The sequence below is a fragment of the Primulina tabacum genome, chromosome 7 (assembly GCF_025594145.1).
Source record: "Primulina tabacum isolate GXHZ01 chromosome 7, ASM2559414v2, whole genome shotgun sequence".
NCBI classification, from domain to species: Eukaryota; Viridiplantae; Streptophyta; class Magnoliopsida; order Lamiales; family Gesneriaceae; genus Primulina; species Primulina tabacum.
Window position 1 is genome coordinate 36,373,522 of NC_134556.1, and position 24,764 is coordinate 36,398,285.

Below are 24,764 nucleotides of genomic sequence, written 5' to 3' on the forward strand. Positions count from 1 at the left end.
TAATCTCAAGATTATTTTTAATTTTAAAATTTTATGCAGCAGTTCCTAACATGTTTGATGAATATTAATAATTTTATTTTCCCAATACAAAACGACACACATTTTGATTTAATCATGCTAAATATCCTATAAATTTCTCGTTGAGCTAATACTTTTTTTATAACGAATTGAACATTTCAGTCCTTCTGTCAATACACAAATTGTGTCAATTGCAAAACTCTCGTTGAGCTAATATCGTCACAAATCGGGGGTATTAATTCAATGTATTAGTCAATTAATTTCAAACAATGTCATCTTCTACTACAAATCAAATTTTTCTACAATATTTCGATTAAATGAGTCAATTAATTATATATTGAACGTGAACAAAAAAATAATGAAAAAAACGAAAAATATGTTCACATGTATTTGATGTAATTTTCTCAAAAGACAGAGATCTGCATATTCAAAATATATAATAGAAAGACTAAATTGTCCAAATCTATTACGGTGATAGAGTATTAGCGCAACAAAAATTTTCACATGAATCGACAAAATTTGAATATTAACAAAGAAATTGAAATGCTCAAATCACTTAAACGATATATTATAGGGGTTCGGCACAATTATCTCCACAAATTTTATTTCCCCAAAACATAGTTGGAACTATTTTCAGGAAAAAAATAATCGTAGTGGCTATTGTTTTCGATTTTTGTACAAAGATCTGAATTTCAATTTTAACTTTTATTTGTTTAAAAATTCATACCCACATTTCAAGGATATCTCGAAATTCTCAAATAAATAAACAATTACAATTTTACATGATTTATTATTATTAAAGATATTATTATACGGTCCTTTCAAAAAAATTTATTGTATGCTAGATTACAAAAGATTTAGAAATAATTTATTATACTTTTAAAATATTATTGTATCATTACAATTGTTGTATCTTCAAACTTTCTCGGTAAATTTCCATAAAATTTTCAAAAAAACTGTAATAAATTATTATTATTATTATTATTTTGAAATAATAATAATAATATTATTATTATGATTATTAATATTTTATCAATATAAGAACAAATACTTACTGTTTTGCCAAAATTATAACGGATGATAATGTTGTAAGTCAAATATTATAAATCGTGTAACAACAAGAGCGTCACGGTTGGATTATTATCCCAATTGAGACAATTAGTTGTACCCCAATAATCTTTTTCACAATTATTACAGTCTTTACGCTCAATGAGAATTCAACCATCGACTCTGATATAAAAAGTGAGAAAATTGAGAAATGATATCATTTTTGCTGAACAGTGACCGAGACGCCAATTAGGGGTTTAAGGATAGAACAGGACGGTGTAAAACTAAACCCCACTGAAATCTTGCTCAAACGCGAAATGGAGTTGCAATCTGCCCCTGTTTTCCTTCAAAATTGTTCTCCACGCACCCGTGTTTTGCTTCCTCAGCTTCACCCTGTAAGCTCTCTCTTTTAAATTTTCAATCTTGTTCTCTAAAATTTTCAATCTTGTTTCCTGTTGAAAATTTTAATTATTCCATGAAAAATCTGTTGGTTAGGACAAAGGACAGTTTAGGGGCCACACTTACTTTAAAAAATGGATGCCCAGATGCCAAATTGAGCTCAAATGTATGTTTTCTCGCTTTAATCTTCCTATTTTGGTTTATCACTGGGAGTACTCAGTTATTTACTTTCCTTTTTACCCCATCTTTCGCAGCTCTCTCGGTATCTTTAAGGAGCAGAGTGGTTGTTTCTGCTGCAGATAATAATTCGTCAAGTAATTCGGGTTTTCGAGTGACTGCAATTAAGGGTTCGGAACCATTTCGTGGAAAATCAGGCTCTGTTTCTTTCGGTGGATTGAGCCATCAATCGGTTGAGGAAAGAAAATTGGTTTCAGCGCCTTTTGTTGAGAATACTGGATCCTTTCTGTGGACTTTGGCACCTGTAGCATTAATATCGTCCTTGATTGTTCCACAGTTATTTATCATTGGCGTTATCGAGGATCTCTTAAAAAATGAGGTTCTTGCAGGTATTCTGGAACTTCCTTCATGAGTTATAACGTTGTTTGATTGAATTTGGTGTTTTGCCATCTGTTTCTGATTTTTTCTTGTATATTATATACTGGTTGTTTTTGCTGATGAACTGGCTGGATTTGAAAGTTATATGCTATGATTTCTTTGTGCATATTGATGTCTATAATCTATTTGTTGTTCACATATAGATCTTAACCTCGGGCCTTGATCTTATTAGCTTTAAAAACTCTTTATTACTTTAATTTTTTATTTTTGGTTGATTGGAATCTCTCTAATTTCTGATGCCTTCTTGAATTTGATAAACTTATGCAACTATTGGCATAGACTTCCAGCATAAGGGTAAACATGGTGTCACATGTGTAATTTGTTGATTTATTTTTTAACAGTAACATTTGAACAAGTATTTTGAACCTTATCTAGGTACGAGCATTTGGCATTTTACCAAAAGTTATCGTTAGCGTTAGCAGTACAACTTAACTACTTTAAGCAATACGACAACCCAAATATCATGTTGTGATTGCACTTCTACTAGAAACAGTAATCTCTCAATAATTTCATCAACTTGTAACTTATGATAATCTAGCATGTAACATTGGTTTTTGATAATAATTGTAGGATCAAGGGCTTGGTCTCTTAACAAAAGCTATAATTGGCTAAGTTGCAGCTCGAATATTTTGAATCTTATGACATCTATAATCCCACGGTTTGATCGCTCTCATAGGAGATAGGAGAGACTATTATTGCTCCCTGACATCTTATACTTCATATGATGTGAAACTAATGAAGAACGATGAATAGAATTAGGAAGTTTTAAGAATGGAGAAAAAATTAACATTGCTGGGGTTGAAGTTCATTCTTTGAGGTTAAGGTCTGTACTTCCTTTATGCTCGCGCATTTATAAATTATTTAAGGTAACATAAGGGAAGAACGGAAGAATGGGGTGATGATGCTAAAATGCAGAGTTGTTGGTTGAATTACATGACATACAGTAGGGCTTTAGCATGGTGATGCTTCCATGATTTGCAAAAGGGTTGCCTGCTTCCATTAGTTTTTATATTTGGAATTTCAACCTTTCTTGTGATATTGTGTTGGTTCTTATACACATTTTTTCTGATAATTTTCTTCATTGTGTACTGTACAAGTGCTTAGTTTTTCTTGATCTTGATGCAGAAATTGTTTCCTCATTTTCTACCGAGGTCATATTTTATGCCGGACTTGCCATATTTCTATTTGTTACTGAGCACGTTCAAAGGCCATATCTGCAGTTTACCTCAAAGAGATGGAGCCTCATCACTGGCCTACGAGGATATTTGTCCTCTGCCTTTTTCACCATGGGATTTAAAGTTTTCGCTCCGCTCTTTGCCGTTTATGTCACCTGGCCGATTCTTGGTTTACCTGCATTGATTTCTGTTGCTCCTTTCTTATATGGCTGTTTGGCTCAATTTGCATTTGAGAGACGTCTTGACCGGGATGGATCTTCTTGCTGGCCTCTTTTGCCAATTATCTTTGAGGTTAGAAATCGTGAAATTAACTGTTGCCTCCAAATTAAAAGGGGAACGTATTTTTTATAAGATTGGTACTTTCTCCGCAGATATATAGGATATATCAGTTGGCCAGGGCTGTGGGATATATTGAGAAGTTAATGTTTGCAATGAGTGGTGTGTCCATAACCCCTGCAACAGCAGATCGGGTGGGGGCATTTGTTTCCTTGGTACTGACATTTCGTATCCTAGGTGTTACTTGTCTATGGTCGTTACTAACGTTTCTTATGAGGCTCTTTCCATCCAGACCAGTAGCGGAGAACTATTAATGTAAATAGAGTATTCCAGTACAATTGCTTACCTTATATTAATGCATTCTTGCTTTTCTTTTGCTCGTCTTAAAATGTTTTTTTTATCCATTCCTTCACATACTGATCCATTTTCTGACTCAACTGGTGCATTGAGAATTAGTGGGAAAAGAAAGAATAGTGATGTTCACTCTTAATTTATCACATATAACCATTATACTTTGGCTTCACAGAAGCTATACTATCATATACTCAATCTGGAACATTATTCTACCAGAAATCTCTACAGGAGCATTCTCCATGTCTGAGATGATGATAATCTGTTACTATCTCTTACTATAAAATCTTGTTTCTCCGAAAGTGGACAAGATTCGGATAAAATTGTGGCGGTCTCTACAGATTCTCAGGTTCTTGATGATTCTCAAATCTTGGTGCCTGGAGATGTGCTAACAAGCCTATATGCCATGGGGGTGGTCTTTCACTGTGATGAGGCCTTCTCTCTTGCTTCCTGATTCCAACCAACCTTTTGACAAAAAAGTGAGAATATTTTGATTCGTGTAGTTTCGGAGATTGCTTGGTTTGTTTGGTGTTATCTCGAACTGGTTGCATGGTTCACTCATACTGTGAGTGGTTTAGATCTAGAAAATACACTCATGATAATTTTTTACCAAAAAAGTACTTGGTCCTATCTATTGCATTATAATAACTATCCTGAACATAGATTAGTAGAGAAGAACATTACCCAGTCTGATAAAATCGTCAAATTTTTGGTGCAATGTGGGCATGACTATTTTGCATCAGTCGTACTTGACCAATATTGTTAATTCAAGTTGAAAAAGTATTATATCGACCATTACATACTTGCATGTACCAAAATATGTATCTCAACGACTACTGTGATATATATTGTTACAACATCAATGAACACCAATTGGAGATTATAACTTACAATCAGTGAAAATTAATAGTCAGAAGATTGATATCTTTGACTGAAATTATTATGCAAGAGATATTATTCTTATAAATCTTGTCAAAAGCTGTAGAAGTAGGGGTAAAGAGCTGAGAAAAAACGGGGAACTTTTTGGCTATAATTTTTGCCTTGTCCAAGATTGCTTAGGAGCCATTAGAAAATTTCAAGTGCAATTTTATATGATAAATTGCCTCATCCGTTTTGGCAAAAACAGCTAGGCCACGCACAAAAGCAAAGGACCCTGTGCCACCCACAATACCCAATACTTCTCTTTCTTTGTGGATTAAGCTTTTGGCCTGGATGCTGATGCTGCCCGAATATTGATTTGTATGTATGGTAAGATAAATGATATTGAACGCCGAATGCGCAAAGCTTTCCACAGGTATTATAAAACCTTGTGCTTTCCCAACTACTTGAGACGTGTTTTCGGGTCCCTCTGTTAGTGTGTGGTGGAATATCAGAGCTCCGGCAGGTGGTGGTGGTGGTTCCACCGGACTGGGCTTCGGGGCCAGTGACTCGTGGTTGTCGAATGTAGAATGACAGGGCTACAAAGGGTGTCAGGTTCTTTCTATAGGGCTGTGGTGAGAATAAAGCAAGTAGTATCACTGCGATTGTGGCTAAAAGGACAGCGGTGCAATATATGATTCTTGACAGCATTATTGTGATTATGAATTGGATTCACAAATCTTTAAAGGGTTCTTTTAATACGACATCTTTTAGTGTGTTTGTTCGCATCTATTTTCTGGCAACTTAATCCACCTTTAGATCTTTACCTAATCCTCAACTCATTGACTGCATATTTTAGTTCTTTTATTTTTCAAGAATGGTCACTAACATCGTTTTAGAGACTTTAAAGATAGCATGTGCTAAGCTAACCAACGGACTTGTAACTTTTGGTACCACAATACGCATCCCCTCCTATAATAGATAATATCTTTTGTGTCATTATTGTGGAACTGTTTGTATATTAATTAATTAAACCGTCTCTATTAGTTATAACTTTAAATATAAGGACAAATGAGTTTCAAATCTTTGCCTCAGGTATCCAAAGTCGACTTAAATGAAGATGATCGTATGAAATTCTTCATTAAAAACATCATGATAGCAAATTTGATTCATTTGAACAGATCAAAATGGGGACTCCGAGGAGAAAGAACCCCTGGAGTCTATAATAAAAAAATACATTTAAACATATAGTTTGGTTCCCAAGGGGTCTAATGAACAATTTACAACAAAATTTCACCTCTAATATCCTATCCTAAACCACCCCACATCGAATAAAAAACTTGCCTCCATGAGTAACACGAGGAAGAACGAAGAAGTATTCGTCCCGACAAAATCAGGCATAAAAAATTGAACTCAGTAGCCGTCAATCATGAACATATGTGGAAGCCAGATTAGGATGGTGAGCATTTGCAGCGAAACAAATGCGTAGAAATCAATTTGTCAGAGGCTTTGCCTTGCGTATATGACCCATGCTATTCACGAGATCCTTTCTAGTGCAGACGGGGAACAAATTGACCTTCAATAACCCTTTGAGCCGCCAAAGAACATATGGAAAACTTAGTTGATCACGTGAAGTGAAGCGAACAACCTCATCAAACCAAAGGCACATGAACAAATTAGTAGCTGGAGTGTGCTTCCTCACGATTATGGACGCCTCAGCTAGAGCTGCTTGAGAATTACAAGCATCATAAACGTTAATATCTCATTCTCATTGTATCCCATATTTGTGCAAATTTAATAATTCATTAATGCGACGAGGAGAAAGTATCCATCACATTGTTCAACAGTATGATTTCAGAACAGGTAGCACGGGAAATGTAAGTATACCTTTCTTTCCGTCAAACCTCTTATCCTCCGGAAGCCTATCCTGGCGATACTGTGCCAATTGTACCTCTACTTCCTCTGGAGTAGCTTTATTTTTCTTGACGACAGCCTTTGCCTCATCATACACACTACTGCGTGCCCCATGTTCAGATATTGCAAGCTCGTAATTTGAACGCCAAAGCAAGGTTTCCAACACACCAAGAGGATCCCTCCTTAATTGAGACTTGGAATCCACCCAAATAGAATATCTAGCATTTGGAAAAAGACGATGGGGAAGCATCTGGCAGAGAGGTAAAAAAACGTAAGTACAAAATGTGGCATATGTAGAAGAAAATAGAACATGTATGTGCCTGATTAGCAACCTTCCCAGCTCCCATTATAGTTAAATTAAATAATCGACATTTCTGGATTAAGATATTGGTCTGGCTTTGTCATTTTTCCAATTCTATACCCGGGGGAAAAGAAAATCACACGTACAAGTTGAAAAAATAATCATGCGTGCCAAAAAATGGGGGCGGGTGCGATCTGTGACAAAATCAAGCTAACTGGAAATACTGCTATAAACCAACTTACGCAATTGGAAAAAAGAATTGCAATGTATCTAAGAGCATGGGAAATAGGTATATAACTTGGTCAGTAATGCTGAATACTCAATTCTTAAGTATATTTATTAAAGACGGCAATACTTGCATCTGCATTCTACTTTGTACAATGCACTAGCTGTGTGAGTTATTCTTGTTCCAAAATAATTTGCACAGAAAATGAATGAGTGAAATCTGAGAGTTCTATACCTTAGGAATTTTACCATTTAATCTCTGATCTCGGAATGGTAAATCCCTGACTACTATAACACGCCATTTTCCAATAAAATGGTTTTCGTTTACTTTTTTCCCCTCTGCTTCCTGTGTTGCAAGTGTAATTTCATCCCAGAATGCCACATAGCAAACCTGCAGGAACTTTAATAACATAAACACAAGGCAAAAAATTACAATCTGCACAAGATTTACACGTTGATAACAATGGACGACCTTCTGAAGTGATGTCTCTGACATTCCTATAGGTTGATAAAGATCATCTCCACCACCAAATGCACAGGTGGAAACCACAGTTTTGCAAGTATCCATATAACTTTTATCTTCATCAGAAATTCTAAACCCTCCATTTTCTGTGTAGAAACCACAGTGGACCTCAGGTGTTTCAGTCACCTATAACATTATAAAACTTGTGCCTCATAATTTTTATTAAAGTGAGACGTAAACAATAATAAAGCATCAGCATGCCAACTAACGGCATGCAATAGTTCAATGTTAGTAAAAAATTTGAAATTTAAGGACAACAAGAAGGCCGTAATTACCTTAAAACTTTGCTCTCTTTGCTCAAGAGTCTGGTTCCCAGTGAATAAATTAAATCTTGTACCCTCCAAATATCCCACAGATAAGTTTGATTTCTCTTCTTTATTGGTTCTATCAATCTCTGTAATGTATATCAACTTTTTTATTCGATTACTATAATCTGAATCTTTCGGAAGATCTAAAAGCTCGAGTTCTTCAGGAGGTAGGAGACTCAAACACCCTAAAATGATTCAAAAGAGAGAATCACAAACTCGAAACATGATAAATTATAAGCTTGCCCCACGATCGAGAAAATATCAGTCACAATAACTTACCCAACAAGTCCAATCATGTTTTGATACAAAGTAACTAAAATGGTAGAATATCAATTCTTTCCCACTAAAAACTAACACAAGAAATATGGAAACATGAGATTTTGCAGACAAAAGCTCGAGTAAATAACTAAGGAAAAGCTGGTGGAAAAAAAAGGGACAGTTCCCACTAACCAACCAACAATCAGGATTCAGTAACAGTTCTACATCCGTGCCCACAACAAAACGAATGCATACAGCAACCAACCAATCAAGATTCAAATTCTCCAAAAGGAAATTCCTTCAAAAGGAAAAGAAGAAGCGACTCACGCTGTCGAGCGCCCCCAACAATCCGGGTTGTGGGATCGAGCCTGTTCAAGTTCCCCGAAGAGTTATTACTGCTCCGAGAAGCTACATTCACCAGATTCTTGAGCCGATGAGGACCCGAATTCGGGCCTCTGCCGATTTTAACAGCCTCGTACATGAGGAGCACGACGGCGAATAGGAGGACAACGGCGGGCCACCACTTGAGGAGTTTAGAGATGAATTTTCGAGTGAAATCGGGTCTCGCCCTCGGGCCCGGTATCTTGCGCTTACGGTGGACCCGGACCCGCGAACGACCCGAAGGCTCGTCGTGTTCCTCATCGGAGACGGAAATTGAGATGTTGCTGTTCAGCATGCCGAGATTACATCGAAATCCTCACGAAGTCGTTCCATTCTTCTTGCATAAAGCGGTAAAGAGAAATCGTGTCTACTCAACTCGAACGACTTTTCTATAGGCGCACTCCACTCAATTCCTACTAATAAATCCTACAGTATGTTTGGACGAGTAAAGAAAGAGATTTGGATTTGTATTTAGATGTGGAATTTGATTTTATATCTATGGATTTCGAATTCTGTTTGGGTGTTTGGCAAAAAAATTTACTGTAATTTGGAATTTGTTTTAACCATTAAAACTAATTTAATTTGTATTAAAAAAAATATTGTATTACTATTTTGTAGATATGTCAATGAGGCGGATATAGCTAGACACAATACCCGTCTCATAAAGAAAATTTTGACCCATTATCCGCCCCACTCCGTTTAAATATTCTTCGAACTCGCTCCACCTCGAGTACAAAACGGTGTCAGTTAGACCCGTGTGACCTGATTTTTTTAAATGAAAACAATAATTTTCTTCTCACATGACTGATTTATAAAACAAACAAGCATCTAAATACAATTAGAGATGTAAACGAACCAAACCGTTTGTAAATTATTCGAAGTTCGATTCGATAAAAGTTCGTTTGAGCTCGTTTAATGAGATTCGTTCAGATAAACAAACCAAACTCAAGCTTTATAGTATTCGGCTCGTTAATTAGCTCGTGACCATGTTCGTTGGTAAGTTCATGAGTAATCTTGTAGATGAAAAAATATTGGTTTTCATATTTGATTTATTCATTTTGCATATTATTTATGAAATATATAGAAAAATCAATTAAATTTATTTATTATAATAAATTTACAAATTTTAATAAGAATAATATATATTTTTTTAAATAATTTACTTTTTAATTAATTTAATGAAAATTTAAATGTATAATCATATTTATTAAGTTTGTTTAGGCTCGATAAAGGCTTGAATAAGCTCGTGAGCCATGCATATATTCGTTAAATAAAGCTTCGAGCTCGGCTCGATTATAAACGAACCAAGCTCAAACATTCAAGAGTTCGGCTCGACTCGATTACATCCTTAAATACAATACAATAGAAAACTAATTAATGTCTCCGATCACACTTGATAATGACAAACAAAATATCTTCAGGACATAATAATTACATAAAAAAGAGTTATTAGGCTTAGCTCATAAAAAAATATATTTACATATCGAATGGACATTACTAAAACGAAAATCTTATAATATTTATATGCAGATATATGAATAGGATATTATAGGACCCATGACCCGTCCCATAATCGGACGAGTCTGAAAAATTAGACCCGAGACCCGTCCCATGACCCATTTGGTATGCACAGGGAGGGTTCATTGCAGGTCTCGGTAAACCTGGATTCATTGATATCTCTACTATTTGTAATATGATCTGTTTGTTAACAATATTTATATAAATATTTCTATTTTTCTATCAATATTTTTTATTTTGGAACATATAAAAAAAATTTGAATGAATAATTTTTTTAATAAGTACAAAAATTACAAAGTATATCATTAAAAACAAATTATCAAATTTTGATAAATTAAATTTTTACTGTTAAAACAACAACTTTTGTAATAGTAGTGTCTTATTTATAGAATTTATAATATAAAAATATTTAAAATTGATTTTGAAATAATTTTCTCTAAAATATATATGATATAAATGTTTGTGAAATGATAATATGAATTTTTGAATAAATGGTAATTTATAAAATTTGAGAAAAAATTTTAAAATATATAAGCAAGTTATAAAAATTTACTAGTAAAAATACTTTTATTTCTTTTCATGACCCAAATCCCATGAAATCCCATGAAATCTTACATATTTTATAAAGATTTCACAGTAGTTAAATCAAATTTAATCAAATTCTATCAAATATCAATCTCATTTTGAAATTTCATATTTTAAAACATTAAAATAATATTTCAAAATCCAGCCAAATCTCTTTGAATTCTATGATTCCAAACACACTCTGAAGGAGGCCAAATTGATGAAGACTTGTTAGTTTTTTTTGAAGTTTGTAAAATAAAGTATTTCACGTTAGCCTAATTTAGGCGCCAAATTAGCATTTACCATCCCAATAAAAAAAAAAATGCACAGGATCGATTATTTTTATGGTCGTGGTTTTTAAAATCAGACATAAAATTTTGTGTAAATGATTAGAAATGTATTTGACTCTTAAAACGTAAAAGATATTTTATTTCACATAGCCAGTTTTATGTTTATAGATTCATTTATCTATTTAACTATCAATTTAAAATGTCAATAAGCTAATTTAAGATAATGCAGACCGTTAATCCCGAGCAACAATGTGAATATGGATTGGACAAAGTTTTGACAATGTCTTGGAATTCAAACTAAATGGAAAATTAAGTCAAAAGTCGAATATATTATTGAGTAGGCCTCTTGTGAGATTGTCTCGCGAATCTTTATCTGTGAGACGAGTCAACCATACCGATGTTCAAAATAAAAAGTAATATTTTAGCATAAAAAATAATATTTTTTTCATAGATGACCTAAATAAGAGATCTGTCCCACAAAATACGACATGTGAGACTGTTTCACACAAATTTTTGCCTATATTATTATCTATTTTCTACAAGGAGTTTATTATTAAAACTCAAATCCAAAATTTAATATTTAAAAAAAATCAAATTTAAAATATGTTGAGTGCAATAATTGTCCTTGCTTGATAGAGCGATCGAACCGTGGTGCTTGAGTTGCTGTGCGGTTTAAAAGATTTGAGTTGCACCATTACCACCAGCTATAACTTTTGGTAAAGCGGCAAGCGCTCGGTTCTACAATTGATATCAGAGCAAATGTCACAGGTTCGATTCTCCTTGATTGCAAGAGTGCAATTATTGGAGGGAGATTATTGAGTGCAATAATTGTCCTTGTTTGGTAGAACGATCGAACCGTAGTATTTGAGCTACTATGCGGTTTAAAAGATCTGAGTTGCATCATTAACACCAACCATAAATTTTAATAAATTGGCGCTCGATCATACAAAATATCCTCCAATTTTCAAAATATCTTCCCCAAAGGAGGGAAGAAAAATGAAATACTTGTACCGTCGACCATTGACCATTTCTTGATTCTTCTCCTCCTCCCGCTTCTAATCTTCTTCCTCCTCGGCCAAAGTATGCAAGCAGCTGCGGCACTCCTCTCTTTGCACACACCTTCATTAATCATCACAAAATCAACAGCGTTAATCACTAACTACCCGGAGAACTACAAGCTATCATCTCACAAGAAAGCAAGTAGAACCAATGTTCCGGCTTGCAGAGCGTCTGGGTCTTCACAGTGTGGTTCCGCGATTACGGAATTCAATCTTTACGAGCTTCTTGGGGTCGACGATTTTTCCGATCGGTCTCAGATCAAGGAAGCATACCGGGCGCTGCAGAAGCGGTGTCACCCGGATATAGCGGGGCCGGCGGGGCATGACATGGCTATTGTTCTTAATGAAGCTTATGCTCTTCTTTCTGACCCTCTTTCACGCATGGCTTACGATAAGGTTGATGATGAGTTCCTCGTGTTCCTTTAATCCTCTGTAGTTTCTTGCTTTAATATTGTCGTATTGGGGTTTTTTAGCCGCAGAATCGACGGGTGCATTTATCTGTTTGATAAATAATTTGTGATTTGGGATTGAGATGATCATATATGCGCTGAAAGTTTTACCTTCATTAATTTGTTGATGCTTAGCTGATTATGATAATGAGGATATTTTCCCTCGGTAAATATTCAGAACGGATTATCCATTTTCTGGTTCTTGAAGTAAATAACTATGGAAGAAAAAGTCCTAAAAGTCATCAAAGATTGTTATCAGCTAATTTTTAATGTTGATATTATGAAATTAATGCGCTTGTCAAACTGTCGTGCAGTAGTAGTATCCCCATAAAACAACAAATTTGAGCATCGTGATGAACTGACACAGTTGAATTTCAGGCATCGATTAGTTCAAAGAGGTCTATCATTTGTGTATTCTTCTCATTCTGTGCTTTTAATACATGATTTTTTCAGGAGCTATCAAAAGTTGCACATTTGCGAGGGTACACAGGCAAACCTATATATTCAGTGTGGCTTGGATCAGAGAGTGAACAAAGGGCTGTTTTTGTTGATGAAGTCAAGTGCGTGGGTTGCTTGAAATGTGCCTTATTTGCTTCGAAAACATTTGCTGTTGAATCGGTATATGGGAGAGCTCGAGTTGTGGCTCAATGGGCTGATCAAGAAGACAAGATTCAAGAAGCTATTGGTGCATGCCCAGTCGACTGCATCTCGTGAGGATACAATACACATCAATTTGATTATATTTACTCTCGTTTAATAGCAGATTTTCTTGATTTGATACATTTTTTTTATCTATAAGAACTAATATCACCTTTTTTATTCCTTGTAAATACTTATTTTTGCATCTAAACATAAGGTTTGTGGAGAGGTCCGACCTGCCAGCCTTCGAATTTATCATGTCCAAGCAGCCGCGGGGCAGGGTCAGAATAGGTGTAGGCAATACAGTGGGAGTTCGTACTTCCGATATTTTTAACGAGGTGGAGAAATTCCAGGCCAGATATACCCAGCATAAAGCTTACTCCAAGGTGAACTTTCTGTGTCCTAGTAACGAGTCACTGCATTTCAATGCTGCAGTAAATAAACATGTCCAATGAACAAAACTTTTGATTGAAGGAATCAGAGAGCCCCAGAGCATCAAGGGCCTCAGCTATCCAGGCTATTCAAATGATATCAAATTGGTTGTACTGGCAATCTCCCCTTACAGAAGCTATGCCACCAGAGACACTGGATTTAGCAACCGGGACAACAAAACGTGCTAGACCTAGCATTAAGAAGCTGAAAGCCGCTGTTGCAGCTATAAAAGAAGCAGGGACAACCGCTACTCGACCTGAAGGGTCGTCGTCTGAGTATTGGGTGCCATCTACGCTTGGGCTCCCCGAGGCAACCAACCCATATTGTGTCTCAAAACCTGCCTTCAATCCTTCTCCAACCCAAAAAACAAGTCGACCACGACCCAGTGAATCCTTTATCCTCAAAGACAAATTGAGCTACACTTTACGTCTGGGCGTACCGATATCAACCGCCACAGTTGCTGCAATCGTGGCTGGGTTACAGATTGGAGAACCGGTGGGAGGCTTAAAAGACCACATCGGTGGTCCTTTAGCTCTAGCAATTGTCAACAGTTCTTGGTTCCAAGTTTCTTTAGCAGGTGTTACTTGGTATATCATTGCTATGTACTTGGTCGAATTGGTTGAAGCCATTCGAAGAAAATAAGGAATTTATAATCAGTCATCTCTATATTTTTAGAACCCGGATGGCATGTGTATAATTAATTTACTCTATTGCGCACTGTCCATTTGTAAAACATAAGATTGAATAAAATTTACACTCTTCTTCTTCGTTTTATCTTTAACGTTGAACAGTAAAAATGCATCATAAGATTGCACCAGATGCGACTCATCAATTTTGGCAAAAACTTGTGTGAGTGTCTCACACATAAACATTGGTGAGATCGTCTCACATGAGATCTACTAATCAATTTTTCATATTCGAATCAAAATGTTGTTCCTTTTTTCTTAAGATTGGCACATTTTTTCTTTTTTATAAAAAAAACATTGGATTACTTTTTAAAAAAAAAAAAATACCGAAGAAGCATTCTTAAGTTCTTACCTCGACTTTTATCTAAATATGATTGAATTTATTTTATAATCAATTATAAAAATTTATTTGGGGACGATTATACGTCTGTCTTAAATTAACATAACTTATCATGTAAATCTTTGCAATGATTTTTTAAAGTTTAAAAATAAATCAAATATCATCAAGATAATAGGTTTTTTTTTCGTATATTTGATTAATTTAACGTATTTATATTCAATATTTGATTAAAGAATAATGTTTTAGTAACATTATAAAAATATATCTATCTGGACATAAATAGTAGTAGGAACTCATTCAAAGATTTTTTGATTGTCCACATCACTGTAACTAAGGTGGAATCGGGCAGAGACCCTTCTTGTATCACTTCTACACAATTCGCATTCCGATAAACATCGGAAGTCTTTTTTCTTTCGAACAATTAATATTTTTTCATCAATTAGAAAGGTTCGGAGATCCATATTTTAAAATTGACTCGTGAAACAGTCTCATAGAATTTTTGTGTAAATTCAAATGATATCATTTCATATATACACACACATATATATTGAGGAATATTTATTTTTACAATTTGCTCTTGAACCCGATATCTCATTTCAAACTTCTTATCTTGGTATCAAATGAACTATAATAATTCATACGTCGTGTTTACAATTTGCACATGATAGCAGTTTCATTTGAATTAATTAGTTAATTTAGTAAATATTTTTTTTACATATGTATCAGAATATATTTTTACATATTTATTGTAAATTTAGACATTTCATGTAATTAATTGGCAATACGTATTACTATTAAAATATTAGATGTTTTAGTTAATTCAGAATATATAAATATTTAGTTTACTTTATAATATTTTTTATACATTTTATATATTTTATCAGATGGTCCAACTTCTTCAAATTTATATACATAACATATTCTAATCTTCTCGATCGTCAGAATGTTACATTTTATATTAATTTAGGTATCCTACTTTGTTATACACTAGCCATGGAGCATATACTTTGTGTGTAACATAATTATATTAATATTATGTATTGCTTGTAATTTATTCTTAAAATTCTTAACAATTTTTTTCCTTTTTTAAGGTCAAATTTAAGAAAAATATATATGTATTAAAGCTAAAAATGTGTTAAGGATAATTATGTGGTTTTTTTTAAACCAAAAGTAGCTAGTATTAGAGGTTCTTGCTTTATTGATAACTAGCGACCTACACACGCGATGTGCGTGTAAAATAATGACTATTACGTATATGAATCATGATTATGATCATTAATAGATCAAGTTGGTTCATAAAATTTTGTTATCGTTCTAACTTATTATTTGAATAACGATAATACAATTATATTAAATATGTAATTTGTAGAGATAATTTTGAATTTTTAAAGTAGATTAATTATTATAGTTATGATTTATTATATGAAAAACATTATTAATCTAATGATATGATGTGTTCGTAAAAACTATTTTACGTCATAAAGTCAAACGATTAAAGACCTCAACCAATATATATTAGAAAATAGATATAGATATTTATTCTTCAATTGCATTTTAGTGGTAGCACTTATGACTTTTTAAAAATAAAAGTTTAATGTTAAATTATTTTAAATATTTAATTTATTTTAAAATAAATTGTTTTACACTTTATATTTTTTGTTTTATCACATAGTCCAACTTCTTCCAATTTAGTCAAAAAGTAAATTCACAAATAACTGGTATATATGTAAAAAAAAAAGTAAAATAAAATAAGTAAAGCATAGATATAGAGTATAGATACATAAGTATAGAATAGATGTTAAGCATTTTAATATGTCAAGTAGCTCGCGTATATACAACTAAAACTCGATTCAAGCTCAATCAATATCGAATTGAGTTTTTGACCAAACAACATAAAAAATTAACATTTTCATTCTTTACTTTGATTTGCACAGCAAAAAACTTGTATGAGACGATCTCAAGGATTGTATTTTGTGAAACAGATATCTTATTTGGGTCATCCATGAAAAATTATTACATTTTATACTAAGAATATTACTTTTTATTGTGAATATCGGTAAAGATTCGTGAGACCATATCACAAGAGAGATACTCTTTACACAATTGCGGCTCTTGTTTTAGTCGATAGGTATACATCCAAAGAAGTACTGATTCGAAATTCTTAGGGGTGTCAAAATACGACACGACCCGTTAATCTGACACGACCCAACACGAAAAAATCAGGTTCGGGTTGGGGTTTTTCGGGTTCGGGTTGGGTGGATTCGGGTTAATGCCATGTTAGGCGGATTTTGGGTTGGATCGCGGGTTGACCCGCGAACTTTTTTTTTTTGTGAAAATATTACCTATATTTTTATATATGGTATGTTTGAACAAAATTTATTGTATATTTATATGATAAATTTTCATCATTTAATATTTATTTTGCATATTTTTATTTTTTAACAATTTTTTATTTGATTTAGTAAATATATTTTTAATTTTCTACGATTAAATTTTCAAATGTAAATCGGAAAATTTGTTTTTATGTGTTTAAATTAAAATATTATTATTATTTTTTATTTTTTTGAATTTTTTTCATAAATTTTTTTAAAAATTTAAAAAAATATATAAAATTCGTGTTAGGCGGGTTGAGTCGGGTTATACGGGTTCGTGTTCGGGTTGGGGGTTTTCGGGTTGCTTCGGGTTCGGGTTGAAAAAAAAAAAATTCGCGGGTTGACCTGAAACCCGACTCAACCCACCCGATTGACACCCCTAGAAATTCTTGATAAATCTTGTGTTCAAGTTGAGTTAAATCAACACCACCGGGATAAGTTGGACGAACATTAACGAATGTCATACTTGGACATATATTGATCATTTGATACGTTAAGTGAAAGTACTGACTTAGCTTTACTTTTTTAAAAATAAAACCTCAATAATTTATGTGTACTTCACATGTGCCAAAGGTGACAAAAAATTTCAAATTCTTCGATCCAAACACGAGCTTTATACTTTTTCGTCAAGCTGAATCCTCAGCCGCGACAAATTACAGATGAACCAAATCAGAAGATTAATAATATTGGATTCACGAGTATATTTAGCCTCACCTCTTTCTTGATTCTAAATCTAATTGCGATCAATGATTTGCAGTTGATCCACCCCATCTCTTAACACGACTTTCTGCTTCATTCGCCTGCAAGAAGTAATATTTGAACTGAATTGATCGAGGTTTTACTCACAAAAATACGAACTTTTAATGGATCCGTATGTAGTATAGTGTGTGCGTGTGTTGTATATGGAAAGGCAAGAAGCAAAGCTGAAACTAATACTTCTTTCTCCCAGTTTCTACTTGCAACGATCCATATTAAGATAACCGTCTGCAAACAAACTCCTCCAATCAATCCACCCCAAATTCCCTGCAAAATATATTAGAAAATAATGTCCATGAAGCTCACGAGTTACATTTTTTCATATAGTTGCATTCTTATGCTCGACTCAAAACCAGAATATAAGTTCACAACCTATGTAAATAAACAACTTTATTTCATTTTCTTGGTTAGAATGGATAACGTTAGTATTCAGAACATAAATCATTAAAAATTACTAAGGAAAGTTTGTTGAGTTTTACCATTGCGCCTAAGTGAAGTGGGAAGCCCAAGCCTATGCCAATGGGAAGTCCTACGATGTAATAGCAACCAATGTTGATGTATGCAACAATAGCCTGCCATCCAGCTCCAACCGCAACCCCTAGAACATGGGAATCTGTGAGCAACTCAAGCAATACTGCAATAGTCGCCCCAATAGCGGAGCCAGAATTTATATTTAGGTGGCGACACAATCTTCAATTAGCGTGATGGATTAAAGAATTTACGAGGGGAGGGGGAGGGGGGCGGGGCGACCACCCCCTCTGGCCTCCTTCTGCCTGTCGCCCGATGAGCCTAATTCGACGTGAGTCTGATATAACCTATGGCTGAAGAGCTCATGGTCACCATGGGACATTTATATGTCAGTTATAGTTGAATTTCAGACTGCGTTCGATAGATTCAAATACGGTTCACAAACCTATTGAGCTTTGAATCTCAAAAATATAAATCGCATGTATAGGACAATGCATTTGGACATCATATTTAAACTGTTGTTTTGCATCAGAAACTTACTAAGAATAACTTCAAAAACATAAAAAGAAACCCATCAAGAATGTCATTCAATGACTTTGTGAGAGATGCACTGATACCTCTATCCTAAATCGGTTTGTAGGAGAAATTAAAAGGTTAATCGGATTTCACAATGGTTATTAAGGGAACACTGATCAGTCACTTTCATTTTCATAAGATGGAAATGAATACGATATAGTGTGAGATCCCCGAGTGATGAAGAGTGTAAGCCAACTGTGACAAAAATCTGAATTTTTGGACAATGAGTACGTTTGGGTTATGCAAACATGAAACTTCTGCTTTAAGAAACATAGTAAAATAAATCCAACTCAATTATGTTCTGCAATGAGCCAAATGCATCTGTATAAAAAATTTCCCAGTAAGCAAGTTAGTGCACTTGAACATTAACATACGGATTTAACGTCTCAAATGTGATGTTGCATCATTACCAGATAAAACAGGTTGAAGGCCGCTTAGTAGAACTGTAACCGCAAGCAAACTCGACAATCTAGTAGTCTCCTTAGCTACAGGATCACTACTGGTGAAAAGGTATGGGTAAATGTCTCGAGTTCCTAATACGATTGCAGTACAAACTATAGCAATCAACATAGTCATGGCTGAAACCACAACCACGGAAAATTTTGCAGCTCTAGCATTCCCGGCTCCAAGCTCATTTGATACTCTTACACTGGATAAAAAATGGTTGCGGTTCTTTAGCAAATACATATAGATATGCATTTATATGCCAAAATCATACATGATGTACACATAGATGACGGCTAAATATTACCTTATTGCAGCGTTAAATCCGATTGCTATCATTGCATTCCATCCTTGAATGTTCATACTACAAAAAATGTTTAAATTTGAGTGATCCTAAGCAATATAGATGATCATATCACGATGATTTTTTATCCTTCAATCAAAAATGAAAAGAAAATAATAAAATGAAAATAATTAGGAGAATACCAGATAGAAACCGCGTCAACGGGTATCACAGGGTTATCCAGCCGGCCTACTATGACCACCAATATCATCAGATACCAAAACTCCAAGCTGCGATATCAAATCAAATTAAGGAATGAAAATCAAGAATTCAACAAACAGTTTTCCCAACTTTCCAGGGAAAAAAAATCAGCTTATCATTAACAATCTCTCACCATAACATTACAGCAGAGGCCAAGGAAAGCTTAACAAAGCCGAACAAATCATGGAATGCCAACCATGAAAATCCTGTCCATGCACCATCGGATTTGGTTATGAAAATGTAAATCAACTGCAAAATACAAATAAGCCACCATGATGCATTTAGAGTGATTGCTGCTCCAATTAAACCCCATCCGAGTTTCAAGATCAGAAGCCAGCTGAAGAAAATATGCAGAACCAAAACGAGAGCGGAAATCCAAGCCATTGCCATTAGCTTCCCTTGCGATTGCAAGAATTTCTGTATAGGGAAATTCACAGCATACGCAAATATTTGTGGTATCATCCAGATGGCAAATTTACCTGCAACACAAATATCAGGTTTAAGCATAAAAAATTAATATGTGAGAAGAATCGTTTTGATTTGGACATGAAATGAGAAGAATGGCACCTGCAGCTCGAGAAATTTCAGGAGATTCCCCGAAGAGAGTGAGGATTGGGGGAGCAAAGAGGTAAATGGGAAGTAATAAAACAGCCGTAGTTAACAAAATCACCCATGATCTTTGCATGTATACACCCAACATTCTGATCTGCCCCGCACCATATGCTTGCCCACACAATGTCTCCAATGCACTTCCCATTCCCAGCTGCAAATTTTTATCAATAATCGAAAACAATTTGTCAAGAGTATTTCCGTTAAACTAGAATCTTGGTGCAAGATATAAAAACAAGAGAAATGATACATGTCCAACACTTCAAGTTCAGACTAAAGTGGGCAAGCAGGGCAACCCCTTAAATGAAAGATCTTCAATTTTCATTGGGTTTTTTTTAATAAAAGATCATATATTAACCCCCCAAAATATACTAAGCCACACTTAATCTAAGTGTATAAATCTGCCACCTCCTTTAACTAAGATTCAAATAGTAAACTCCAGGGAACCAACTTGTTTGTGTTAGCTATATCAAAAATGAAAAAAAAAGTATAAATAAGCCACAAGCGTACAAGCCATGTGCCTATTAGAACTGTGTGTTGTATCATCTTCAAAAGGAAAAGAAACAACCTCTCAACTAAATTTTTTTAAAGTTTTGATGTGGTATTCTCTAAAACTTCAAATTTTGTCAGCCCCAATCTCCAACCCATTCTTTTCAGATACTAGCAACCACAATCACCACATGTACGCACAGAATAGCCCACAAATCATATCATCTTTTAAACATACAAGAAGCATTATGCAGGCTCCCCTGAGTTAATATTCTTGTAACTTTATTTATTGAAAACAATAGAGTCTCTGTGAATCATACCAATTACGAGCAGATTTTTCTAAATTTCAAACAAATAAGGATATCGCAGCTATGAAGCATCAAATCACCCCTCGATTAACATATAACTTATTTGAAGCAAATCCCCACAAAAAGACTTGGAAATGAAGCTAGAAAAAGATCATACCATGAACCCATAAGCAAGACCAGCAATCACGGAATTCTCCACAGAAACCGCAGCCAAATCCAGCTCGTTCAACTGACCAGAAAAGGTTTGAGTCAATGCACCCAATGAATACTGAAATATATAAGTGATAATCGCAGGCCCCGCGAGTCTCCATAATCTCTTCGATTCCCCACCGAACTCCTTCGCCAACCTCACAACTTTTCCTCCGCCCGGCCGCTTTTCAAGAAGCGATTCCTCCACGCCGCCGCCGTTCATGGATATCGACCCAAAAAACCACACCGGTATGTAATGTGAATAAAAAAGTGCCAATAAAAAACAAATAAACTTCACCTAAAGTTCGAAAAAAGGAACATTTATTTATCGACTCCGCCGGTTTACGGCCAATAAAGAACGAAACCAGTATTCAAGTATATCCGAATCAATTATTGTGACAAAACAAAAGTGAATACAGAAAAGCCGTGCGCGGAAAGAAGTAAACAAAATGGCCCCCAAAAAAAAAAAAGTAGTTGTAAGAATTAAATTACAGACCACATAATAATAATAATTCATTTGATTTATATTATTTAATTCAGATAGTTGCGTGCTTGTAAAATATTTATTATAATTTATTTGATTTATATTTAAATGATTATCAAAATATAATTATAAGAAATATTGAGAGACTATATTGTAATTTTGATATATAAATTAAAAAATAAAAGAATAAAAAAATGACCTCAATAAAAATAGAACCTATAACTTAAACCATAATAAACAATGAGTCTATCCGCTGAACTACATATAACTTACATTAAAATTTTAATATTTTATTAATATATATAATTAATAAAACAGACCATGATACCAAAGTTAGTTACTCTAAGTGTCTCAAACTTAATAAAATAATATAGAAAATAATATACCAATATTTGATTTTGAACTATGTTTTACCAATTTCTCTAATATGTTATAGAGTACGTTTCTTGTGAGACGATCTCACGAATTTTTATCTGTGAGACGGATCAACTCTACCAATATTCACAATAAAAAGTAATAATATTAGCATAAAAAGTAATACTTTTTCAATGGATGACTCAAATAAGAGATATGTCTCATAAATACGATCCGTGAGACCGTCTCACACAAATTTTTACCAATGTTATGAGAAAATTTATATATGTTGTTGTCCGAAAATTTTGTTTTTTGTTTTGAAGTTGCTGGAAAGAAATTGTCATTACCACAACAACAAAATATTGATAACAATATTTCTTTAAAGAGAGCAGTATCACAATCGAAACAAAATCACATTCTCAGAAATTATTTTTCAAACAATGTAAATTACATGGACTTTTATTTTAAACAAAAAACTCACGTAAGACCGTTTTACGAATTAATTTTGTAATACACACATCTTACCTAGTCTTATTCATGTAGTAATTTTTTAAATAAGATATCTAGCGACTTATATTTACGTGTCTTGCAAAATGCCGTCTCATGTGAGACGGGTGGATACAATAAATTATTTCCCCAATCAGTCAAACAAATATATTTTATTTTAATTTACGGAATAATAACCAAATAAAATTATTTAATGAGCGTCTCTCGTTTTGATGTTGACCAAGAGACAGGTGGACACTATTTAATTCCAATTAATGAATAAAAACCATAATTAATTTAATTTAATAATAATAAAATATGTGAGTACGTGTTTGGACGGAATGATGGACAGATAGCCAAAATACAGATCCAACAATGTTTTGGGAGTGAAAATCTACCACTCTCTCGATTGTGGATTGGAGTGAGTTGAGAGAAGGATCATTTTTATCGTCCAAAAATGTAAAAAATTTATTTTTTTAAAACTGTGAGAGGAGTTTCTAATAATTCGATCTCGAATCTGCATATATGTTTGATGAATAGATCTTTTGTGAGACGGTCTCACGAATCTTTATCTGTGAGACGGATCAATCCTACCAATATTCACAATAAAAAATAATACTCTTAGCATAAAAAGTAATATTTTTTCATGGATGACCCAAATAAGAGATCCGTCTCACAAAATACGATCCGTGAGACCGTCTCACACAAGTTTTTGTCATGTTTGATTCCGTGTGGACGACTCTACCGAGCTTGTTTATACAAGTTAATTTTATTTGATTTTTACGTATTATATATTTTCAAATTTTAATTATATTATCGATCAATTCACGATTTTTATACATTAAATTGCATTTTCTATATTTCACTTTCTTCTCCCAGAACCTTAGCTAAAACCACAGAGTTCACTTAGTTGGCATTCCTAAATGCTGACGTGGACTTGTAATTTGGGGATTTTGGTTTTGATGGGAAAATAGTTTACGTGGCTTCTTTTTAAATTCCACTTAGCACAAACTAAAAAAAACTACGAAAACCAAAATCCCCACATTACAATTCCATGTCAGCATTTAGGAATGCCAACTAAGCAAACTCCAGTGGTTAGCTAGGGCTAAGAGAAAAAAGATGGAAATTGGGAAAAAAAAATTAAGTTGGTATATTAAAATTGTGAATGGACTCGTAAAAAATATAAAAATAAATAATGTATAAATTACAAAAACAAAAATATAATCTCATTTTATCAATTTTGGATGTTAACCCAAAAAGTGCATATATATATTTGTAGATGGCATTATTGTATTTGAGTAGGTCTCTTGTAAGACGGTCTCAGGAATATTTATATGTGAGAAGGTCAACTCTATCGATATTCACAATAAAAAAGAATACTCTCAACAAATAATCTGTTTTTACAAAATACAACTCGTGAGATCATCTCACACAAGTTTTTGTCATCGTATATTTGTCAATTATCCTTAGAAGCACTGGACTGTGCCGACAATAATGTAATCAATCATTTAATGAAAAAAGAATTATATATGTACATAAGCGATCATATTATTTAAATAGTTAAATATTATAATTTGTAAATATTTATACCAGCACCACTAAAATAACGTGATGTACATTCATTATTATTTAACAATATAATATCTTCCAAGTTACACTTTTATGATGAATAATATACAAAATCACTTTTATAAACATTGTATTGCTTATGTTATTAACCTAATACTTATTATTCAATTGAATATATATATATATATATATATATATATATATATATATATATATATATATATATAAATTAGGAAGAAATGATAATGGTTGGGGAACATCGAGCACCTACCCTTCAAGCATTCCCAATTTATTAGATAGACGATCGGCCACATGACGTCTATTAAAGCGAGTGATTACAAGAGACAAGAGAGCGGCCACATTTAATTTTTTTATTCCAAAAATACCAATCTACATTAATTAATAGCATTTATACAAGCTAAAGTTCTAATTATTGTAAATTAACATAATGGTCAAAATGATCCGGTAAATTTGCTCATTTTATATTTTGA

General features: G+C 33.7%; 5 protein-coding genes across 6 annotated transcripts; 2 read left to right on the forward strand and 3 right to left on the reverse strand.

Moving 5' to 3' along the window:
* Positions 1–1,280: 1,280 nt before the first annotated feature.
* On the forward strand, positions 1,281–3,900 carry LOC142551557 (uncharacterized). The gene is made up of 5 exons (XM_075660848.1): positions 1,281–1,460; positions 1,561–1,630; positions 1,719–2,030; positions 3,205–3,545; positions 3,626–3,900. Exons 1-5 carry the CDS (start codon positions 1,383–1,385, stop codon positions 3,842–3,844), a joined length of 1,020 nt encoding a protein of 339 aa, XP_075516963.1. The 5' UTR covers positions 1,281–1,382; the 3' UTR covers positions 3,845–3,900.
* A 791-nt stretch (positions 3,901–4,691) lies between these two features.
* Positions 4,692–5,560, reverse strand: LOC142551558 (pterocarpan synthase 1). The gene is given in 2 exon segments (XM_075660849.1): positions 4,692–5,290; positions 5,292–5,560. Coding segments are annotated over 2 exon segments (513 nt in total). The 5' UTR covers positions 5,451–5,560; the 3' UTR covers positions 4,692–4,936.
* Positions 5,561–5,953: 393 nt separating this feature from the next.
* On the reverse strand, positions 5,954–9,052 carry LOC142551559 (putative hexosyltransferase MUCI70). 2 transcript variants are annotated; one of them, XM_075660850.1, is made up of 6 exons: positions 8,596–9,052; positions 7,978–8,195; positions 7,652–7,828; positions 7,415–7,570; positions 6,627–6,903; positions 5,954–6,467 (listed from the first exon to the last, which is right to left on the reverse strand). In XM_075660850.1, the coding sequence occupies exons 1-6, from the start codon at positions 8,942–8,944 to the stop codon at positions 6,232–6,234; spliced, it is 1,413 nt and encodes a 470-aa protein (XP_075516965.1). In that variant the 5' UTR covers positions 8,945–9,052; the 3' UTR covers positions 5,954–6,231. The 2 variants fall into 2 exon arrangements, with proteins under 2 accessions (XP_075516965.1, XP_075516966.1); XM_075660851.1 differs by having other exon boundaries at positions 5,954–6,464; positions 8,596–9,049.
* A 2,954-nt stretch (positions 9,053–12,006) lies between these two features.
* LOC142551561 (chaperone protein dnaJ C76, chloroplastic-like) lies at positions 12,007–14,373 on the forward strand. The gene is made up of 4 exons (XM_075660852.1): positions 12,007–12,475; positions 12,982–13,238; positions 13,385–13,553; positions 13,642–14,373. The coding sequence occupies exons 1-4, from the start codon at positions 12,104–12,106 to the stop codon at positions 14,239–14,241; spliced, it is 1,398 nt and encodes a 465-aa protein (XP_075516967.1). The 5' UTR covers positions 12,007–12,103; the 3' UTR covers positions 14,242–14,373.
* Positions 14,374–17,505: 3,132 nt separating this feature from the next.
* On the reverse strand, positions 17,506–21,777 carry LOC142551562 (protein DETOXIFICATION 33-like). The gene is made up of 9 exons (XM_075660853.1): positions 21,349–21,777; positions 20,353–20,548; positions 19,919–20,264; positions 19,728–19,814; positions 19,549–19,605; positions 19,208–19,446; positions 18,233–18,351; positions 17,934–18,020; positions 17,506–17,797 (listed from the first exon to the last, which is right to left on the reverse strand). The coding sequence occupies exons 1-9, from the start codon at positions 21,601–21,603 to the stop codon at positions 17,741–17,743; spliced, it is 1,443 nt and encodes a 480-aa protein (XP_075516968.1). The 5' UTR covers positions 21,604–21,777; the 3' UTR covers positions 17,506–17,740.
* Between the last annotated feature and the right edge of the window lie 2,987 nt (positions 21,778–24,764).

Bases quoted from the DNA above. Each gene is read 5' to 3' on its own strand.
- LOC142551557 (XM_075660848.1), top strand. From the start codon at position 1,383: ATGGAGTTGCAATCTGCCCCTGTTTTCCTTCAAAATTGTTCTCCACGC. The intron at 2,031-3,204 runs GTATTCTGGAAC...ATCTTGATGCAG, and splicing joins AAAAAATGAGGTTCTTGCAG to AAATTGTTTCCTCATTTTCT. The intron at 3,546-3,625 runs GTTAGAAATCGT...CTTTCTCCGCAG, and splicing joins TTTTGCCAATTATCTTTGAG to ATATATAGGATATATCAGTT.
- LOC142551559 (XM_075660850.1), bottom strand. From the start codon at position 8,944: ATGCTGAACAGCAACATCTCAATTTCCGTCTCCGATGAGGAACACGAC. The intron at 7,571-7,651 runs GTCGTCCATTGT...AAGTTCCTGCAG, and splicing joins CAGAGACATCACTTCAGAAG to GTTTGCTATGTGGCATTCTG. The intron at 6,904-7,414 runs GTATAGAACTCT...CCTCTCTGCCAG, and splicing joins TAAATGGTAAAATTCCTAAG to ATGCTTCCCCATCGTCTTTT.
- LOC142551561 (XM_075660852.1), top strand. From the start codon at position 12,104: ATGCAAGCAGCTGCGGCACTCCTCTCTTTGCACACACCTTCATTAATC. The intron at 12,476-12,981 runs GTTGATGATGAG...TGATTTTTTCAG, and splicing joins CACGCATGGCTTACGATAAG to GAGCTATCAAAAGTTGCACA. The intron at 13,554-13,641 runs GTGAACTTTCTG...TTTTGATTGAAG, and splicing joins AGCATAAAGCTTACTCCAAG to GAATCAGAGAGCCCCAGAGC.
- LOC142551562 (XM_075660853.1), bottom strand. From the start codon at position 21,603: ATGAACGGCGGCGGCGTGGAGGAATCGCTTCTTGAAAAGCGGCCGGGC. The intron at 18,352-19,207 runs GTAATGATGCAA...CCCATGTTCTAG, and splicing joins CCTTCAACCTGTTTTATCTG to GGGTTGCGGTTGGAGCTGGA. The intron at 17,798-17,933 runs GTATTAGTTTCA...TACTTCTTGCAG, and splicing joins GTAGAAACTGGGAGAAAGAA to GCGAATGAAGCAGAAAGTCG.